Source organism: Hydractinia symbiolongicarpus, chromosome 1 (genome assembly GCF_029227915.1).
Source record: "Hydractinia symbiolongicarpus strain clone_291-10 chromosome 1, HSymV2.1, whole genome shotgun sequence".
Taxonomy (NCBI): Eukaryota; Metazoa; Cnidaria; class Hydrozoa; order Anthoathecata; family Hydractiniidae; genus Hydractinia; species Hydractinia symbiolongicarpus.
The window spans coordinates 13,448,825-13,466,819 of NC_079875.1; the positions used below are offsets into that span (position 1 = coordinate 13,448,825).

Consider the following 17,995-nt stretch of genomic DNA (forward strand, 5'->3'; position numbering starts at 1 on the left):
AGAGTGTAATGAGGCTTTATTGTATAATAGAAGCTACTTTTTATATCTGCAGCATTTTTCCTGGCCGGTGACCGACAAATCAACTTGCCACAGAGCAAGCGGCATATCCAAACCATACACATAAAGACGTTACACAAATGGTATTGGCTCACAGTCATTCTTAACTGAGAAGGTTCACCCAGATCGAAACACTGATACCCAAGCTATTCTAATCAGGATACACGAAGTATTGTAAACATTGCTACCTTGACTTGGATCATTGACATATTGTCTTGCAGTGAATAGAAGTCAATTAACGGTTCTCAGAGCCTAAAAAGGAGACGACTTAAATAAAAATATGATAACGACATCCCATTTGCTTATCACATTTACGTGATATACTTCCTACTGTTACTACCTTACTACCGCATTTTACATTACATGTAACAGTCATTAAAAAACAGAGTTATGGCGACATACCCGCAGAAGCATAGTTCAACAGTAAGTAACATGACACAACAAAACTACCTGCAGCTACAAGATAAGATAAAAACTATAAAATAGTTGATAGTGGCAAAAAATACGTAATTGGAAAGTTATTTAAACACCTATAATAACAAAATAAAAAATGGAGCCCCTGTTTTCTCGTTTGGCGGCCTAATTTCTCCGTAAATTTTACCGTGATACCACGCTTTGGGGAGACAAAGCATCAGCCATAAGAAAGTGAGCCGTGATTTTTGTTTCATAGACTCACATAATCACTCAAACAAGCGTATTATAATAAAGGAATTCTTTATGGTGACAAAAAACTACGTAATTAGAAAGTTACTATGTCACATTGTTTTACTTTGATGGACAAATTCAAGTTTGAGAGTCTTCAAATCAAAGGACATAATATGATTCGGGTAATTTTCTCTTTTATTTGTTTTTGTTTGGGGAAAATATAATGGTAGATGAGCTAGGTAACTAATGGCAACTAATGACAAATGCTGGCTTGTACTGTCAGTAATCTGTTTTTTCCTCTGTCCTTAGCATCAAAGATTATTTATGAACTAAAATATTTAAATTTCTCCTTCATATGGCAGTGGTAACAAAGGCGCACCCTCGTCCCCAGAGTTTTTTGACTTCTTAATATGAAAGATTTTTCCTCATATCAAAAAGACAAAAAAACCTGGGACGAGGGTGAACAAAGGCGTTCATCACAATGTGGTAATCACAATGAAGAGATGAAGATCAGTTAAGCTCTTCTTCTTTTCCAAATAATATTTATTACAAATACTTTAATGCTTCAGAATTTTTTTCGACCAAGCTTTCGAATAGCCAGGAGACCCAGAGCATAATTTTTCTTACCAACAGAAAACCAGAACAGTTATGATGAGAAAGATTACGCTGTATCTCAAACGCTTTTTCTGCGGTCAGATTTTTGATTGGATAATTCTATTGTTCTCTGCTTACGTAGTCAATATTAGGAAGTCGCTTGTTTTGAGGTTGTTGTCGAGAGCGGACGTGTTTTTAACTACTGCGGAAGAGGGAATTTAAATTTTGATATTTTATTTAAATTTTACTATTTTACTTAATACTTACTCAATACTTATATTTACAAATATGGAATCTAATCAAGTGAACATAATTTCTGTGGAAATGGTGCGTGATATTTTTACAACAATGTTTCAAAAGCAACAGCAGGATATTGTTCAGTTAATTAGCAGTAATCTGAAGATCACAAACGAACAGATTGGTGAATTAGACAAAAAACTGAAAGAAATTGCATCATCATATGAAGCTATCCAAGAAGAAAAAAGGACATTAAAAAATAATCTTTTTGGAGCAATTGAAAAAATTAAAGCCTTAGAAAAGGACAAAAGAGATATAGAGGAAAGCCTGACAGTGACACAAAGTTTAAATGAGGAAAGTTTTAAAAAAAGGAAGCTGGCTTACTTGAACAGACAACGAATCGTAAAGAACAATTGAGTATTTATGAGGAGAAACTACGACACTTAGAGGATAGACAAAGAAGAAACAATTTACGTATTGATGGGTTGGAAGAAAGCGAGTCGGAGAGTTGGGACGATACTGAAAAGAAAGTGGTCAATTTATTTGAACACAAATTAGGATTGTCGAATGTGCACGTAGAGAGAGCACACCGCACAGGAGAGAAAAGCAATGGGAAAAAGCGTACTATCGTACTTAAACTGTTGGACTATAAGGATAAAGTTAATATTTTAAACAACTCGAAGAAACTAAAAGGCACCGGAATATATGTAAATGAGGATTGCTCCACTTCGACGAATCAGATTAGGGCGAATCTCTTCAAGGAAATGAAGATTCATAGAGAAAATGGTAAATATGCTATCGTTCTTTATGATCGTCTTGTTGTTAGGGAGTTTAAGAAATCGAAAAACATTGTTTAACGCTTTCTTATTTACACGATTTATATTTTCTTTTTAATTATCTTTTTTACTACAATGACGGAAACAAATTTTGAAAATTTGGATTTTCATCCATTCCAAACCAACGAAACCTTACTATTAAACGATGAAAATGACCCAGACTTAAATTTTTATAACTGTACATTGTCCAAGAACACTAATACAAAATACTATTCTCCAAATTCAGACAATATTTTTGCACACGCAAAAAATTATTCCTTTTCTATACTACATCTCAACATTAGAAGCATGCAAAAGAATTGTGAGAGTTTTAAACAGTTTCTCCACACTCTGAATTTTCGTTTTAAAATAATTTGTCTCACTGAAACTTGGTGTCGTGATGAAGACATAAAAAACAATTCAAATTTTCAATTGTGTAATTACTCGGTGATTCATCAAATTAGAAACTCTAACAAGGCGGGTGGTGGCGTGTGTGTGTTTATTCATAATTCTCTATTGTATAAAAAAAGAACAGAGCTATGTGTGAATAATAACGATTGTGAGTGTAGAAATACTGAACAAAACCACAACGAACATCATTGTGAGCGTAATATACAGGCAACCTGCAGGATCAATTGATAATTTTAAAACGTTAATTGAACCTATTATATTGATCAATAAAAACACCAGCAAAGCAGTATACCTCGTGGGGGATCTTAACCTCAATACACTTGATTACGAAACAAAAAAAAACATCCAGTGTTTCTTTAACTTTATATTTCAAAGTGGGTATATTCCTCTCATAAATAAACCAACCCGGGTAACTAAACAAAACGCTACAGTAATTGATCACATCATAACAAATTCATTTTGCGACAAAGAACTACATTCGGGTATTATCAAAACAGACATCTCTGATCATTTTCCCATCTTTATCACGTCCAATACAAACTTTGATAAACAGTCAAACCATGTAAAAATAAAAAAGCGAAAAATAAATGAAAATACAATAACATTATTTAAGTATTTATTGGCTAAGGTAAAATGGGACGACGTGGTAAAAGCAACGGGTGCAAATGACGCATATGATAGCTTTCTGAAAATTTTTTTGGAAAGTTATGATGCGGCATTTCCAGAAGAAACAAGACGTATGATATACGCAAACAACCTCGCGAATAAAGTTTACAAAAAGCTGTCTATCAAACTGGGATTTTTGTTACGAAGTTAGACACGACATATTTTACTATTCAGATACGCAATAATATTTGTTACACACTTATTTTTCAAAATTGATTTGTGAGACCTTCCTGAACGGAAAATTCCTCGAACTTTTAATTTTCGATGGGTCCGTCTTGGGTGAACCGACTGACAGGAAGAAGAAAGACCACAAACCCACAAACCCCAAAATTTAATTCAGTTAATTCTGTCTACATTCACTTTTAAAAAGTTTGGTGGAAACACCTTTATTTACTAGTTAGTTAAACAAGTGTTTTGAACACTTGTCTTATCTTTTTAAAAAAGAAAAAAGAAAAAAAAGTAAAAATAGTTACCAAGATGAGATTCGAACACACGACGACTCCCGTGTCGGTGCTCAGAGAGGCAAAAATTTCCATTCTTGTAGGACACATTTGCGTTTTAATACAAGCTCACGAGCTTATTTAAGTATTTATTGGCTAAGGTAAAATGGGACGACGTGGTAAAAGCAACGGGTGCAAATGACGCATATGATAGCTTTCTGAAAATTTTTTTGGAAAGTTATGATGCGGCATTTCCAGAAGAAACAAGACGTATGATATACGCAAACAACCTCGCGAATAAAGTTTACAAAAAGCTGTCTATCAAACTGGGATTTTTGTTACGAAGTTAGACACGACATATTTTACTATTCAGATACGCAATAATATTTGTTACACACTTATTTTTCAAAATTGATTTGTGAGACCTTCCTGAACGGAAAATTCCTCGAACTTTTAATTTTCGATGGGTCCGTCTTGGGTGAACCGACTGACAGGAAGAAGAAAGACCACAAACCCACAAACCCCAAAATTTAATTCAGTTAATTCTGTCTACATTCACTTTTAAAAAGTTTGGTGGAAACACCTTTATTTACTAGTTAGTTAAACAAGTGTTTTGAACACTTGTCTTATCTTTTTAAAAAAGAAAAAAGAAAAAAAAGTAAAAATAGTTACCAAGATGAGATTCGAACACACGACGACTCCCGTGTCGGTGCTCAGAGAGGCAAAAATTTCCATTCTTGTAGGACACATTTGCGTTTTAATACAAGCTCACGAGCTTGTAATTAAGTTTATTAAGACCAAAACATTCTTTAATCCCTGGATGACTAGGGGCCTCCAAAAATCTTCCAGAAGAAAACAAAAACTATATGAAAAGTATTTAAGAAAGAAAACCTACGGGAATGAAACACTGTATAAAAATTATAAAAACCTTTTTGAATTGATAAAAAAGCGTGCTAAGAATTTTTACTTCAATGAACAAATTAATAAATACAAATATAATGCAAGAAAAACATGGAATATAATCAAGGAAGTGATTGGTAAAATAAAAATTAGAAGTAATAATTTTCCTTCAAAACTTGTAAACGACGAAAATGAAATTGAAGAACCATCTTTGATAGCTGAAGAATTTAACAATTTTTTCACTAAAGTGGGGCCGACCCTGGCGTCGAAAATAGGTCACAGTACAAAATCCTTTAAACCGTATTTGTCATATTATGATAATGAAATAGAGAAAAAAGAGCTAAGTGAGGAGGAACTAGAAGCAGCATTTCATTCTTTGCAAATCAACAAAAGTCCTGGCTTTGATCAAATCAGCAGCAATGTCTTAAAGAACTGTTTTAATGAACTAAAATCTCCACTACTGTATATATTTAATTCATCTCTAATTACAGGCATTGTTCGTAAAAAGTTAAAAATAGCTAGAGTTGTCCCAGTCTTTAAAGCAGGAGAAGTTTGTAAAGTATCTAACTACAGACCAATTTCAATACTCCCTTGCTTCTCGAAGATTTTAGAGAGAATCATGTACAACAGAGTTTATTCTTTCTTGAACAATAACGATATTTTGTATAATAAGCAATTTGGATTTCAAGCAGGTCATTCAACTGATCACGCAATCATTCAGTTGAGTCAGGAAATATTTCAAGCCTTTGATGAGAATAAATTTACAATTGGGATCTTTATTGATCTCAGTAAGGCATTCGATACAGTCAACCATGAGATTCTATTAGAAAAACTAAAATATTATGGCATAAGAAATACATATCTCGCATGGTTCAATAACTACCTCTTCGAAAGAAAACAATATATTTCTTATGACGAAGGAAATACTAACTACAGGATTATAACATGTGGAGTACCTCAAGGGTCAATTTTAGGGCCACTGTTGTTTCTTATTTATATCAATGATATATTTAGAGCATCTAGTGTCTTAAATTCAATTTTATTTGCTGATGATACAAATTTATTCTTTACTCATAAAGATATAAACGTACTTTTTGAAACCACTAACCTAGAATTGGCTAAATTGGCAGATTGGTTTAAAGCGAATAAATTATCCCTTAACACTTCAAAAACTAGATATACCCTTTTTCACAAACTTAGTAAAAAAGATAAAATACCTCTTAGGTTACCTGGATTAGTTATTGATCATGTAAACATAAGAAGAGAATATTCAATGAAATTTCTTGGAGTTCTCCTAGACGAAAATTTAACTTGGAGAGAACATATTAAATTAGTGGAAAACAAAGTTTCCAAAAGCTTAGGAATCTTATATAAAGCCAGTTTCGCTTTGAATAAGAACTGCTTAAGAAGCATATATTTTTCCTTTATACACTGCTATTTAAACTATGCAAACATTGCATGGGGTAGCACTAATATAACAAAATTAAAAAAACTGCACATTCAGCAAAAACATGCCAGTAGGATTATATTACGACAGAACAAATGTTCCCATTCTAGACCATTGCTAAAAGAACTGGGTATTCTTAATGTATGTCAGCTTAACATTTTTCAAGTCCTTATTTTCATGTATAAGATTAAAAATTAAATAGCACCAAATATATTCATTACATTATTTAAGAAAGTTCAACATAAATATCCAACTAGATTTTCAGGTAATAATTTCCTTCGGCCAAAAATCATATCTAATGTAACAAAATTTTCAATATCAAACCGAGGCCCAAAACTCTGGAGCATGCTTCTAAACGATGAGATAAAAAGCATTCCATCTACAAAACAATTTAAAATTGCACTAAGAAATCAGCTGTTACGAAGTAATAACGAACAAGTCTTCTTCTGAAACAACACTACGTGTGATAATTACGCTTTTTTTTATTTAACATAACATTTAATATTTTATTAAGTTTTTAATTATCAATTTTTATTTGACACTCTTTTTAATGACGGCTATGTAAGGTGTGAGATGAAAGACTGCATAGTCTTCTACTTACTCCTGCCATTTTATTTTACGTACGTGATACAGTTATGTATGTATATGTATATATCCCAATGTAGAAATTTATGCTTGTACTTATGTGTATGTAGAACTTGTATCTGTAATTTTGAAATAGTTGTATGTAAATTTCTTTTGGCGAAAAAAAAAAATAAATAAAAAAACAAAACAAAAACAAATATAGTATTATTTAGAAGGGTAAGATGTGACCACGTCGACATTATGCTCATTGATTGATTGTAGTTCGGGGGTTTGGTATAAGGTGATTTGAATTTAAGGGATTTTCTCTGATATTTGTTTGCGTCTAAGCTTTCGTTTAAGAGAAAATGAATTTTATATCCTCGAAGAAAGCTTAATTAACTTAATTAGCTTAATGAACAACTTTCAACAGCACAAGACTAACTAATGACCATCATGAATATGTCTGAAAGTTTCAGTGAAACAAAAACATAATTAGCTTCGTGTAGTCTAGACATAATTTTGCATCTTAGCAATGCACTATGACCTGGTTTCTACAAATCATTAAATCGAAAAAAGTTACACGTTTTCCTATTATTTGCTATAAAGAAATTTCGATACTAAAGCTTTTTAAAATTTTTTTTATTAAATTTTTTATTATATTCGATCATGAAGAGAATAGTAAATAGATATTTATTATTTTTTTTCAATTTTTACATATTGCCGTTTTCCGGCATTTCGGTCTGTAGCATCTTCCGTTGTCTTATTTAGTCATTGCTGTCAAAGACACTTGATCACTGGTTTTGTGTTTATTGATTCGTATGTCTTTACTAGACAAGATGCTTATTAATATTTTTTTTACCATAGAATAATATTGTCTGCCGATTCTACAAAAACGGTTTAAACACATTAGAAGCGAATAATACTAGCATTCCAGATGCTAAGTCGATCTATACATGTCTAGCCAACATGATATCAAACACAAAAACATAAATATTTTACTTCAAATAAAATTTAAACTGGCAGTCACCCTTTTTTTAAAACTCGTCCCCATTTGTATAAATGTTTTTTTTACCATTTCTCCAAATTATGAACCTTAACACGTACGGAAATAATTTTGAGTTATTATCTAAATTGATGAGTCAGCGGAAATGTCAAATCACAAATGTATTTTAAACAAGGCTTTTCCGAGCTCCAACTTTTTACAAGTTAATGATTTTTCACCAGTTTTAGTTTTTAAATTAACTTCGGGTTAACCAAGTTGAAAGGGTATCTGGAATATTTTTGTTCATTTGTATTTTTGAATCAATATGCTTTTGTATATTTTAAAAGATTCTTAGGCAACCTCCTCAGCTGCATAAAAAGCTGTTAAAAGAATAAAATTCATAGTAAATATATTTCCGCACACCGTATCATAGATACACGATTTTCCAAAACATGTCGAAAAATTTTAAAGTAAAAGGAAAATGCTATTAAAAGTTGGAGCTCGCGCAGTGCAGTGCTTGTTGTAAAATTCAATGTTATGCGCCATCTTTGTTGTTATTAACGTTTTTCTTTAATCATGACGTCACTTCATTTTGCATAATTTTACAAGCGCGTAGCACTGGAACTATATTTGGCAGAATAATTAATTATTCTGTTTAAGTTCAAAGAGGAATTGTTGAAGCCGGATCTTTTTGGTGAAAGATAATAATATTATAGCAATAAAATCGTGATAAGAGTGGTATAACAAGTAAAAATGATATAGATGTATAGTCTATATAGTCTGAAAATAACTCCTACTATCTAATTATGTAAAAAAAAATTGAAATAAAGGGTCGCATCCACCTTAAAAGAAAACCATCAGAAATCATGAAAGAATGTTTCCTGTTTTTTATTTATTCTTTCATTTATTTTAAACGTTTAAAAGGTAGCGAAACAAGAAAAAAACATTCGCGGCATTTCTTCTTGTAATGGAAGATTTTAAGCAAAAAAACACACTTTAATAATATAGATATTATCTTGCCATGAACAAGGCAGTTTGTTCTAGGCTACGTTTCGACAGCTACAGCTGTCATCGACAGGCAATCATCGTAGTCATCTTTGACTATTTATTAGTTGAGGAGATATTTAAAGAATCGAAATCAAAATCGACATTTTATCGGATTTATCGGAAGAAATCGGATTAGTTAAGGGGGAACACCCCCTAATTTTTTTTTCTTATTAAAGTGGTTAAAGTAAAAAGTATTTATACCATAGTAAATATCAAGTAAATATTATCCAAATAAATACAAAAATGGTACCCGGTTGCTATGGCAACCGAAAAACAGCTATTTTAATAAAAAATGAACCATTTACCCTGTGAAGAATATCGCCAGAACCATTCATTGTCTGTGTTTCTAATTTTTCATGTTAATTCATAAGATTATGAAGTGTGTTTTCTATGAAATACATAGTTCAAAAAATAAGATGCTGAGCCATAAATATTGCTCAAAGCCCCTAAAATTATTTTTGCGAAAAAATATGATTTTGTACCACGAATTCAGCAAAATGAAAATTTAACACAAAAATGTAATTCATAGAAAACGCAGTACTAATGAAGATGAATCAACTCTGAAAATTTTATGACATGTTTTCCAACGGTTTTGGAGAAATCTTTCCCGGGAGTTCGAAAATCTTTATTTCGGGATAACGGCATTTTAAATTTTTAAAATGCCTTTTTTTACTTTTTTAAGTAATGATCAAGATTTTTGAGCCGCAAATGGACTCTATAGAAAACTAAAAAACTTCATAAACTACTCCTACTGTTTCCAAATCTTTGTCACATTTTCCCATTTTCTTTGCTCTCAACCGTTGTCGGCGTTTTTTATTGTTTTCGTTACTTTTTGTATTATATCTCGAAACAATCTCTTTTTGTTAAGGCTTTAACATCCTTTTAATGTATAAAAACCAGGTATAATACCTAGCTTCTCATCAATCAAAACACTAGCTTTTCTGCCTATAATAAAGTTTGCAACGGCTCATAAACAACAAATCGTATTTGCGTCAGCAACACGTATGTCGTCTTCGGTACACGTTTCAATATCATCACGTTGAAACTTTCATTCCGATTCTGAGTTTTTTCATGGACACATGTTTTAAAGCTATTTTCAGTTGTAAGTTCTACAAATATTCAGTAGTTGTGATGGGAGTATCATTTTAAGTTCCATTATTTACAATTTCACCATTTACAATATATATTTTTACTATTTTCATCATCACTGTTTACAATATTTACATTAACTTTTTTCATCATCCAAGAAAGAATTCCTTTAAAGCCTTTATTCTTCTTAGTATACTTAGTTCTACGTTTAACACGACCACCAGTGGAAATCTTTGTTGGGAATTTGTTGGCACTTGTCTGTGCATCTTCCTCCATGGTCTTTGTTAGATGGATAGCACGATATAACTTGCTTTGATTTGTGAAATGTTTCCTTTAACTTGATTAGCAAAACTGTAAAGATGCTACATTATACAGATCCGGACACCCGGAATCAAGTCCCGAAAGGGACCACAAAGGTTGTATTTAAGGCCATATAAAGTGTTGCTAAGGGCGTTGCTAGGGATATCAGGATAAGATAGTACAATTTTGCAAGCACGTAGACTAAAGCTATATTCAGCAGAACTAATTAATTATTTATGAATTTTATTTTTTATTTATTGAGTTGTATTTTAACATTGCAGGTTAGTTACAATAATAATTAAGAATACTCAATGATTTGTTTACCCCATAACTCTCTGTTTTCAAGATCAGCTTCAAATTTTAAAATCTTTTAGGCTAATTGCGGAAATTTTCAAGCCCCTGGGCTTCTTGTTATTTCTCAAAAATTATGTTTTTTTCTTTAGAATTATTTATTAAGTATAAAAGCAAATTAAATTGTCTATAGGATAATATAATTATGAATTATATTTTTTTTTTCCAAGTAGCCATAAATCCACATCTTTGTCCGAAACTCCCTTCCGTTTTATTTTTATTTTTGCGTCATATTTATTAAATGAACACAATATAGATTTGATTAGATTTGGTTGTCATATATATCAGAATTAATTGTCTTTATGTAAATAAGCAAATAAGCTATTTCGATTTCGGCCAGAAACAAAGGACAACACGAGAAACTATATTTGGTAAAAATTCCTATGTTGCTAACTTTAAAAAGGTAATTAAGACCTCAAAGAAGTCATCGTCTTAAACTAGCTTTTTTTTATTGTATGTGTCTATGCCAAATTAAGGAGAATATAGCTAGCTATCTAGTGCATAACAATTTCCAGTTTATTTTATCAGAAACCTTGATTTGATAGCAAGGTGAGTGTTTATATCGATTAAGTTATGGATAGCCAATACATCTAGGAACGTTTTCGTCATTTTCAGTTGTAATTGGATGACCAAAGTAATTTTTAAGATTATTCTAGAAGTTGTTTTTGTCCTAAGTACTCCTTGTTCATCGCCATTAGCTCGGCTTCCGTGCATGTCAAAAATCAAAACCTCCTTTTGTAGCCCCTTAATAGAAACCAAGCTTAAAATAAGAGTCTTGTTTATTGCACTTCTGTAGTTACGGTTTCATTGGGAGGACCTATTGTTTCAGTGCATTGTGTTATTATATTGAATCCAATAAATAATTTCGATCAACACAACAGGTCATGTAATGCGTTCATAAAGGCAATCTGCACTTTTGTTAAATCTTTCGATTAAAATTAGTAGCAACGTATCAAGGTAGCTACTTGATGTGTAATGATTGGTTTATTTTAATTTCATTTTAAAGTAATATGACGAGCCAAATTGATGTGTTGTGAGTCCGTAGTGAAAAAAATAACAAGTTAACGAACGTTGAAGGGAAAAGATATAATAAAAATAGAGGTGATTTTTTTAATTTTATATTATATAAGATTTTTAGTAAACTGTTATAATTGTATTGAGGACAGGGAAATCGTTTCTTTAACAGTTATCGACAAATGAATATTTTTTCTTGACGTGACGCTTGATTACGTTGTGCGAGATTTAAAATTATTCTTTATTTTGTAACAGTGCATACCGTATGTTTCATAGATTATCTCTAATAGTGCCGTAACCACAATTTGCATATATGAATTTTGCTTTATATAGTGGCTACCTGAGCCGGCCCCAATGGTGGCCGCCGAGTGGGAAATTTTCAAGTTTTACATCTCTAGATTGGCGGAAAATGCCCTTTCAGATGTCAACGATCTCATGGTTAAATGTTAAAATCACGATGGATGTTTCGATCTTGTAGTAATTTGAAAAAGCTGCATTGTTTAATTGGCATCAAAATATAGATAAAAATTTCCATCAGAAACCAAAAGGTAGAAGGAGATTTATATACACGACTACAATAATATAAAAAATGATAAGAACACTAGAAATTTTTGGGGTGCTGCTGACTTTAGAAAACTTACATCGCATTTGGACTTTTTATTTTAAAAATTCCAAATGCGATGTGCTGTGTGCCCCCTCAAAACACATTCAGTGATTTTTATAATAATAATCTATGGTAAGGATCCGAATATTCCTGAACAATTTTCTCTCTTTTTAATAATTTTGTTTACTACTTCATATTATCAGTGTATGATTTGCGAGTATGTAACACCATTAGATTATTCATCTGTGTATCAGTTAAGGTAGCTCGGCGGTAAGTTTTAATGCGGTTCAAAGCTAAAAAACATTGTTCGCTAACAGCATTTGTAGCAGGCATAACTAACATCAGTTTTCCCACTTTTATAACTAAAACAAAAGTAGTTTTCTTGGGTTATCTAACTTTTGGAGAAATGACACTAAATCTGTCTCTCTTTCTCTCTTTTTCTCTCTCTCTCTCTCTGTTTTTCTTTTTTTTTATCAGGAAAATTATTATCGTAAAGTTACTAAATATGGCAACAGAAAACTAATGTAATAATTTAATTTACATTTAAATACACTATGAATCATTCGATAAATTATTCCTAATCCGTTGGGTTTGTGACGTGTCGAAGCATCGTTCATTCTTACTCAATTTGCAGCGTGATAATTCTGTACAAGTTGCTAAATTTGGAGCCTTAGCGAAGATCAAAGAATACCGACATCCGATAGTACATCCGGCTCGAAATTTAGCAACTTGTACAGAATTACCACGCTGTCTAGTTTCACTTTTGAAGTGAAACTACACAGTACAGTATTGTGGAGATTATACAGTACAATATTGTGGAGATTATAGGTTGGAAGACTTAAAATAAGCGGCAAAAGTAAACAATAGGAAGTAATAAATAGTAAAAAATTTTGGAAAATTTTCCAAAAGCTAGCTTGGTTTAGAAATATAATTCCCACGCAATAAAAATATGGTATTTGAAGATCATGCTATTTTTACATTCTTTAGGAGGAAAAAAAACAAGTGTTGGCCTGCTTCAGTATTTTCAGTGACAGAAAAATTTTTCGAATTAATATAAGAGACTTTGCTAGCTATGACTAACTGTGCAACTTTTGACTGTATTAACTACCTTGAGGCTGGTGTAAGCCGTTTAGTTTATTCTACTTTCGACAACATCTCTCTTAATACTTACTTGAAAAGTATCTACTTGAAGAGTAACGTAATGCATTTAAGCTGAATAAATGGAAGATTGAGGGAATTAAAGTTTCTAATTAACATGCAAAAAGATTGGATCTTTTGGGAACAGAGTGAGTACATTTTCTTATGTCTTTACCCGATTGTTTACATTTCATGCGTCTGAAAGCTGGAATATTTGATGTCACTACGCACATCGCTTTGTTTGCCCAAAATTGGTGCAATGACCCAGGACGATGTCTTCAGTATAGCCTGGATTCGTTATTATTGCATAAATACTAAGCCCTGTTTTGATGATTTGTAAACCTGATTGGTTTATCATCGGATTATTTCGCACTAACCAGTTTTTTTGTATTAGACAAGTAATTCACAGTACAACATGACAACCGGTTAGTTTAGTATCCTTCTATTTGCAAAGTGATTCAACAGTAAAACTTATAAAGGAAATATTTGTAATCGTTTTGTCGTTGATGGTGACAATTAGAACAATGTCTATCTAGTGAAAAACAATGACTTCATATCCTGGAAATTTGTGACAACTCAGTTTCGCTTTCTCAAACCTTAGGTAATGTTGTTTTGTTACGCCTTAGTGGTTTCAATTCTAATTGAAAGGTTCGGTTTATGAAGCTGTGATATATCCAGTGAATGTGAAGACACGCAAACGAACATTCAGTAAAAGATGCTGCATTTTGGTCTATGCCACATCTGTCATCGATGAGCAATAATCAAAATCATTTTTTGCTATTTATTAGTTGAGTCTTGAATTAGAGTATCAAAATCAACCAATCAGATTTAAGTAATTACATTGGGTAAAAGTTCTTTCTTGTACTCGCAAGGGACGAAACGATTTGTCCGAGGTGGAGAAAATTCTCATGAAATTGAAATTTTTTAGACTTCATGCTCAATTGCTCAAAAGTAATATTATAATTAGATAAAGTAAATCTCTTTGATTGATAGATTTTATTTCCTCGTTTTAACATAGCCGTTTTAAGGTAAAAATAAATCTTTTCATCTGCCCGCTTTCGGCGCTAAATATGGTAGTACATATCAAAACATCTACAGCCGATTCAATTTCTGATTTTAAAAGCTTTTCCACAACAGGATCAGAAGTTTCTTGCATTTAAAACCTCGTAATCGCTCACTTCCTATTCTATCATTTTCCTGCGTATTCCTGAACTCTTCATCAATATCAGCTTCAAAATCTCGGGTGCAGTTACAATAACGTCATCATCTAGACTCACTTATGTAGTGTTGACATCATCTGGTATTATTGAAGAATCAGCTTTGATCCAAGGGATTTTTAAATAGTTTATATGAATTAGCGATAGCAGCTTGGTTAGAACAAGAGTTATTTCGACCTTTATAAAACAGTTAGCGATGGTTACGAATTTTTTTGGCTACGACTTGCCAAGAATTAATCAGTATCTTTATGGCTTTTTAATTTGAAATCTTTGGACAAAGCTCTCTTTCTCTCTAAGGCTGCCTGTGACACGTTGGTTCATTTGCTGGAGTATTGACGTTGCATTGGTGGTAAAAACCAAATTTAAAAGTTGATTAAATTTGCCATCGATTAGCGCAATTTAGCGGTCATCTTGACAATCGTACAAGACAAGGCCTACTGTTTTCCTTGTTGGTATCCATATTTTAAATTTCAAATGATTTGGGTGCATTTAAGCTATCATTTTTCATTCCCTATTTTTTTAGTGCTATTTACTGTGTAGATAAACCCTGAGACACAAAATGTTTGAGAAAGAAAAAGAAAAAGTCGCTAAAGTCCAGGAGATAGTCGAGTCAGAGAGAGTCCATTGTAGATTTTTTATGGATTGATAATCTTTTCTTTTTCTAAAATTTCGCTTTCTGTGGCGTTTGTCTCGAACTATTGTACTATTTCTAAATATCCGCTTTCTAAAGTGCGAACCATATTTCTGGAAGTTAATAGGAAATCTTATTGATACGAGTATTTCTGTCTATTTCCGGCTTCTTTCTTTCGCATTTCTTGCTGTACGACCGGATTTTCGGACTATGGCCTCTTTATTGTCCCAGTCAATAATACGATTATTCTACCAGCTATGGTCCGCAATCTTATTTATGTCTGTTTCAGCGTTGTAGACGGCTCTTTTGTGCTGGTGTACAAGTTGATTGTACAACCTTTCGTTTCACCGACATAAACAGTATCACAATCCTTGCATAGATTTCGGTCTTTCGCTCAAAGCACTGGCGCAGCAAGAGTATTTAATAAAAAAACCCAGGTTTTGACCACATTTCCCCATACATTTTAGGCTTGACTTATCGAGTAATTCTAACGAGTAACTAGCTGTTCCAGTTACTGGAATTTTGAGATATCATGATTTTACTGTACTTCAAATGTATATTTAGGTTGTACGATCGTTGTTTGGCAAAGAAAATATGAGTCACTTTTTCAAATTGCCACATCCAAAGGAGTTATTTGGGTATAAAGGCTGTGCTTTTGTTATCGCTTCGATTCAACTCGTGTTGATATGTTGTTACGTGAGATATTTTTCCGACGGGAGGCAGCATATGACGTCATTAAGAACGCCCTTAATGTTTTTTATCAACTATAAAGAGGTGATACTGAAGCAGAACTCTTCGACAAGTTTGACAGAAATTCCTTATATAAGAAACAATTCTTATTTAGCAAATTTCCAAATCAAACCAAAAGGAAATAAAAAGAACGTGAATGTATTACTTATTGTATCAACTGGACCAAGAAGATACGATAGAAGAGCCACAATACGTAAAACATGGTGGCAGCAATGCAAATCTACAGGAAAGGTAAGGATAACACATTTTCATATTATGCATTTAGCAGGCAAAGTCGCTTTAAGTAGGGAAGAATGGGGATGTTTTTACCTGAAGGTGCTACAAAGGTTTGTTCCGCAGAATTACTAATTCTACAAAACGTACTGTTTAGATCATCTGTAAACGACGCAATTTTGTAAAATTAGCGGGAAGGGAAATTGCCCACTTAATCGCATCACCCACCCTCCGATTGGGATAACTACTCTACATCAATAAATAGTAAGTAAGTAAATAAGGAAGGAATAACGGGTAGTTTTTTAATGTTCTTGGGGATTCCATCCTAATGATTGGCTTCTTCTCCCCTCCGACTGCAACTATGTTACATTACCGTACAACATAAATATAGCATTGTTCTAACTTGCTTGTCTGCCACACAAACCAGTTAGAGGTCTTTAGATGGCACCAAATGAACTCACAATACTATATTTAAAGTGCGCTGGAGTGGAGACTCGAACATGAAACCTTATGATTACATGCTGACCGCGCGATAATTATACCATCTCCGGTAATGAAAGTATTTCAAAAAGTTGATTATTTAATTGTTACGTTAATTGAACAGCTGCGTTTGCTTCGAATAAATTGTAAAGGACGGTTCCAGTATACGTATGTTTTCTTGCCTTTAGGTGGTACCGGAATGTATATTTATGACAGATAAACTTGCTGAAAATCAAGAATTCTATAATATTATCAAAAACGAATCTCGTACATACCATGACATGCATTTTCAAAACTTGTCTGGTGGTGTAGAGTTTGGTAAAAGGTTTTTGTATCATATGGTGTACGCAGTAACGAATTATAATTTCGATTATTTTTTAAGAATGGACGACGATTACTTTTTCTGCATGGAAAAGTTTCTTCACGAAATTCCAGTCCCAATGGAAAAATATTTTCACTGGGGGTGGGTACATAATGTTCCTAATATAACACGTCCAGAAGAAAGCATGATTTTATTTTCAAGGGATGTTATAGAATTATTTTTATCACAAGACCCTAACAAAATGTTATGTCATCCATTGGCAGATCAGATGGTAGCTGCATGGTCAAACCATATAAACATGATGTATTTATTTAGGCATGATTCCAGATTACATCATCATCCCCCGGTGCGTGATTTACCACATATTAAGAATAGTAGGAATATTTGCGGTAGATTCATTGGTGTTCATGGTGCTTATCCCAATGAAATGAAAACGTTGTGGAATAACAGAGGCAAACAGAGTATTTATACGACCTTGAAATACAATTCTCATATTGTGACAATCCAAAGACCATTCAGATGGCAACTGTTCGATCATACGTGGCAGTATGAACCAAAACCATGTGTTTCAAACCCTTCTTGGAATACTTCAAAGCTGTTTGTAACGAAAGGCTTCTATTCAGGTCGGCAAAGTGAGGACAAAGAACATCATTGAAAAATGTTACACACAAATGGACGTTAGAATTATTAAAAGCCAAGTGATCATATTCTTCTTCTTCATAGATAACAACTGCAAAAGTAAAATATTCAATCTGAAATATAAACATAAAAAGCAAAAGTTAAAAGCGTTATAAAAAAATGCGGGTAAAATTTTGGTCAAGAGAAAATGTTGTTCTTTGATAATTTCAATATAATGTTTTTCAATTTACGGAAAGGGCCAGTTTTAAAAGGAGTATGGCTAATGTATTTTTATATAGTATGTAGAGCTGTATATATGATTGACTTATTGATCACTTGTGTATTTTATTATCCAACTAGTAATTTAAACCCGTAGAAGAATCCCCTTAAATTAGTGTCGTTCTTCTCACAAAAAGGTTTGTTGATAATTTGTTTTGAATAAATTGTTTTGAATGAAATCCCAT

The 17,995-nt window shown here is 32.5% G+C and overlaps 3 protein-coding genes across 6 annotated transcripts; all 3 read left to right on the forward strand.

Moving 5' to 3' along the window:
* The first annotated feature begins 1,584 nt into the window (after positions 1 to 1,584).
* LOC130652349 (uncharacterized) lies at positions 1,585 to 2,390 on the forward strand. Its single transcript, XM_057456066.1, has 2 exons — positions 1,585 to 1,866; positions 1,926 to 2,390. Exons 1-2 carry the CDS (start codon positions 1,585 to 1,587, stop codon positions 2,388 to 2,390), a joined length of 747 nt encoding a protein of 248 aa, XP_057312049.1.
* A 54-nt stretch (positions 2,391 to 2,444) lies between these two features.
* On the forward strand, positions 2,445 to 6,933 carry LOC130652515 (uncharacterized). Its single transcript, XM_057456067.1, has 7 exons — positions 2,445 to 2,866; positions 2,967 to 3,321; positions 3,373 to 3,496; positions 4,027 to 4,057; positions 4,871 to 6,353; positions 6,444 to 6,636; positions 6,878 to 6,933. The coding sequence occupies exons 1-7, from the start codon at positions 2,445 to 2,447 to the stop codon at positions 6,931 to 6,933; spliced, it is 2,664 nt and encodes an 887-aa protein (XP_057312050.1).
* Positions 6,934 to 10,752: 3,819 nt separating this feature from the next.
* On the forward strand, positions 10,753 to 17,748 carry LOC130640931 (uncharacterized). 4 transcript variants are annotated; one of them, XM_057447550.1, is made up of 4 exons: positions 10,753 to 11,094; positions 11,552 to 11,646; positions 15,713 to 16,129; positions 16,780 to 17,748. In XM_057447550.1, exons 3-4 carry the CDS (start codon positions 15,743 to 15,745, stop codon positions 17,566 to 17,568), a joined length of 1,176 nt encoding a protein of 391 aa, XP_057303533.1. In that variant the 5' UTR covers positions 10,753 to 11,094; positions 11,552 to 11,646; positions 15,713 to 15,742; the 3' UTR covers positions 17,569 to 17,748. The 4 variants fall into 4 exon arrangements, with proteins under 4 accessions (XP_057303533.1, XP_057303541.1, XP_057303556.1 ...); XM_057447558.1 differs by having other exon boundaries at positions 11,552 to 16,129; XM_057447573.1 differs by lacking the exon at positions 11,552 to 11,646.
* Positions 17,749 to 17,995: the final 247 nt, after the last annotated feature.

Coding starts and splice junctions, on each gene's coding strand:
- LOC130652515 (XM_057456067.1), top strand. CDS start 2,445: ATGACGGAAACAAATTTTGAAAATTTGGATTTTCATCCATTCCAAACC. Junction 3,497..4,026: donor ATTTCCAGAAGAAACAAGAC/GTATGATATACG, acceptor TTATTGGCTAAG/GTAAAATGGGACGACGTGGT. Junction 6,637..6,877: donor AAGAAATCAGCTGTTACGAA/GTAATAACGAAC, acceptor ATCCCAATGTAG/AAATTTATGCTTGTACTTAT.
- LOC130640931 (XM_057447558.1), top strand. CDS start 15,743: ATGAGTCACTTTTTCAAATTGCCACATCCAAAGGAGTTATTTGGGTAT. Junction 16,130..16,779: donor AATGCAAATCTACAGGAAAG/GTAAGGATAACA, acceptor TCTTGCCTTTAG/GTGGTACCGGAATGTATATT.
- LOC130652349 (XM_057456066.1), top strand. CDS start 1,585: ATGGAATCTAATCAAGTGAACATAATTTCTGTGGAAATGGTGCGTGAT. Junction 1,867..1,925: donor ATATAGAGGAAAGCCTGACA/GTGACACAAAGT, acceptor TTACTTGAACAG/ACAACGAATCGTAAAGAACA.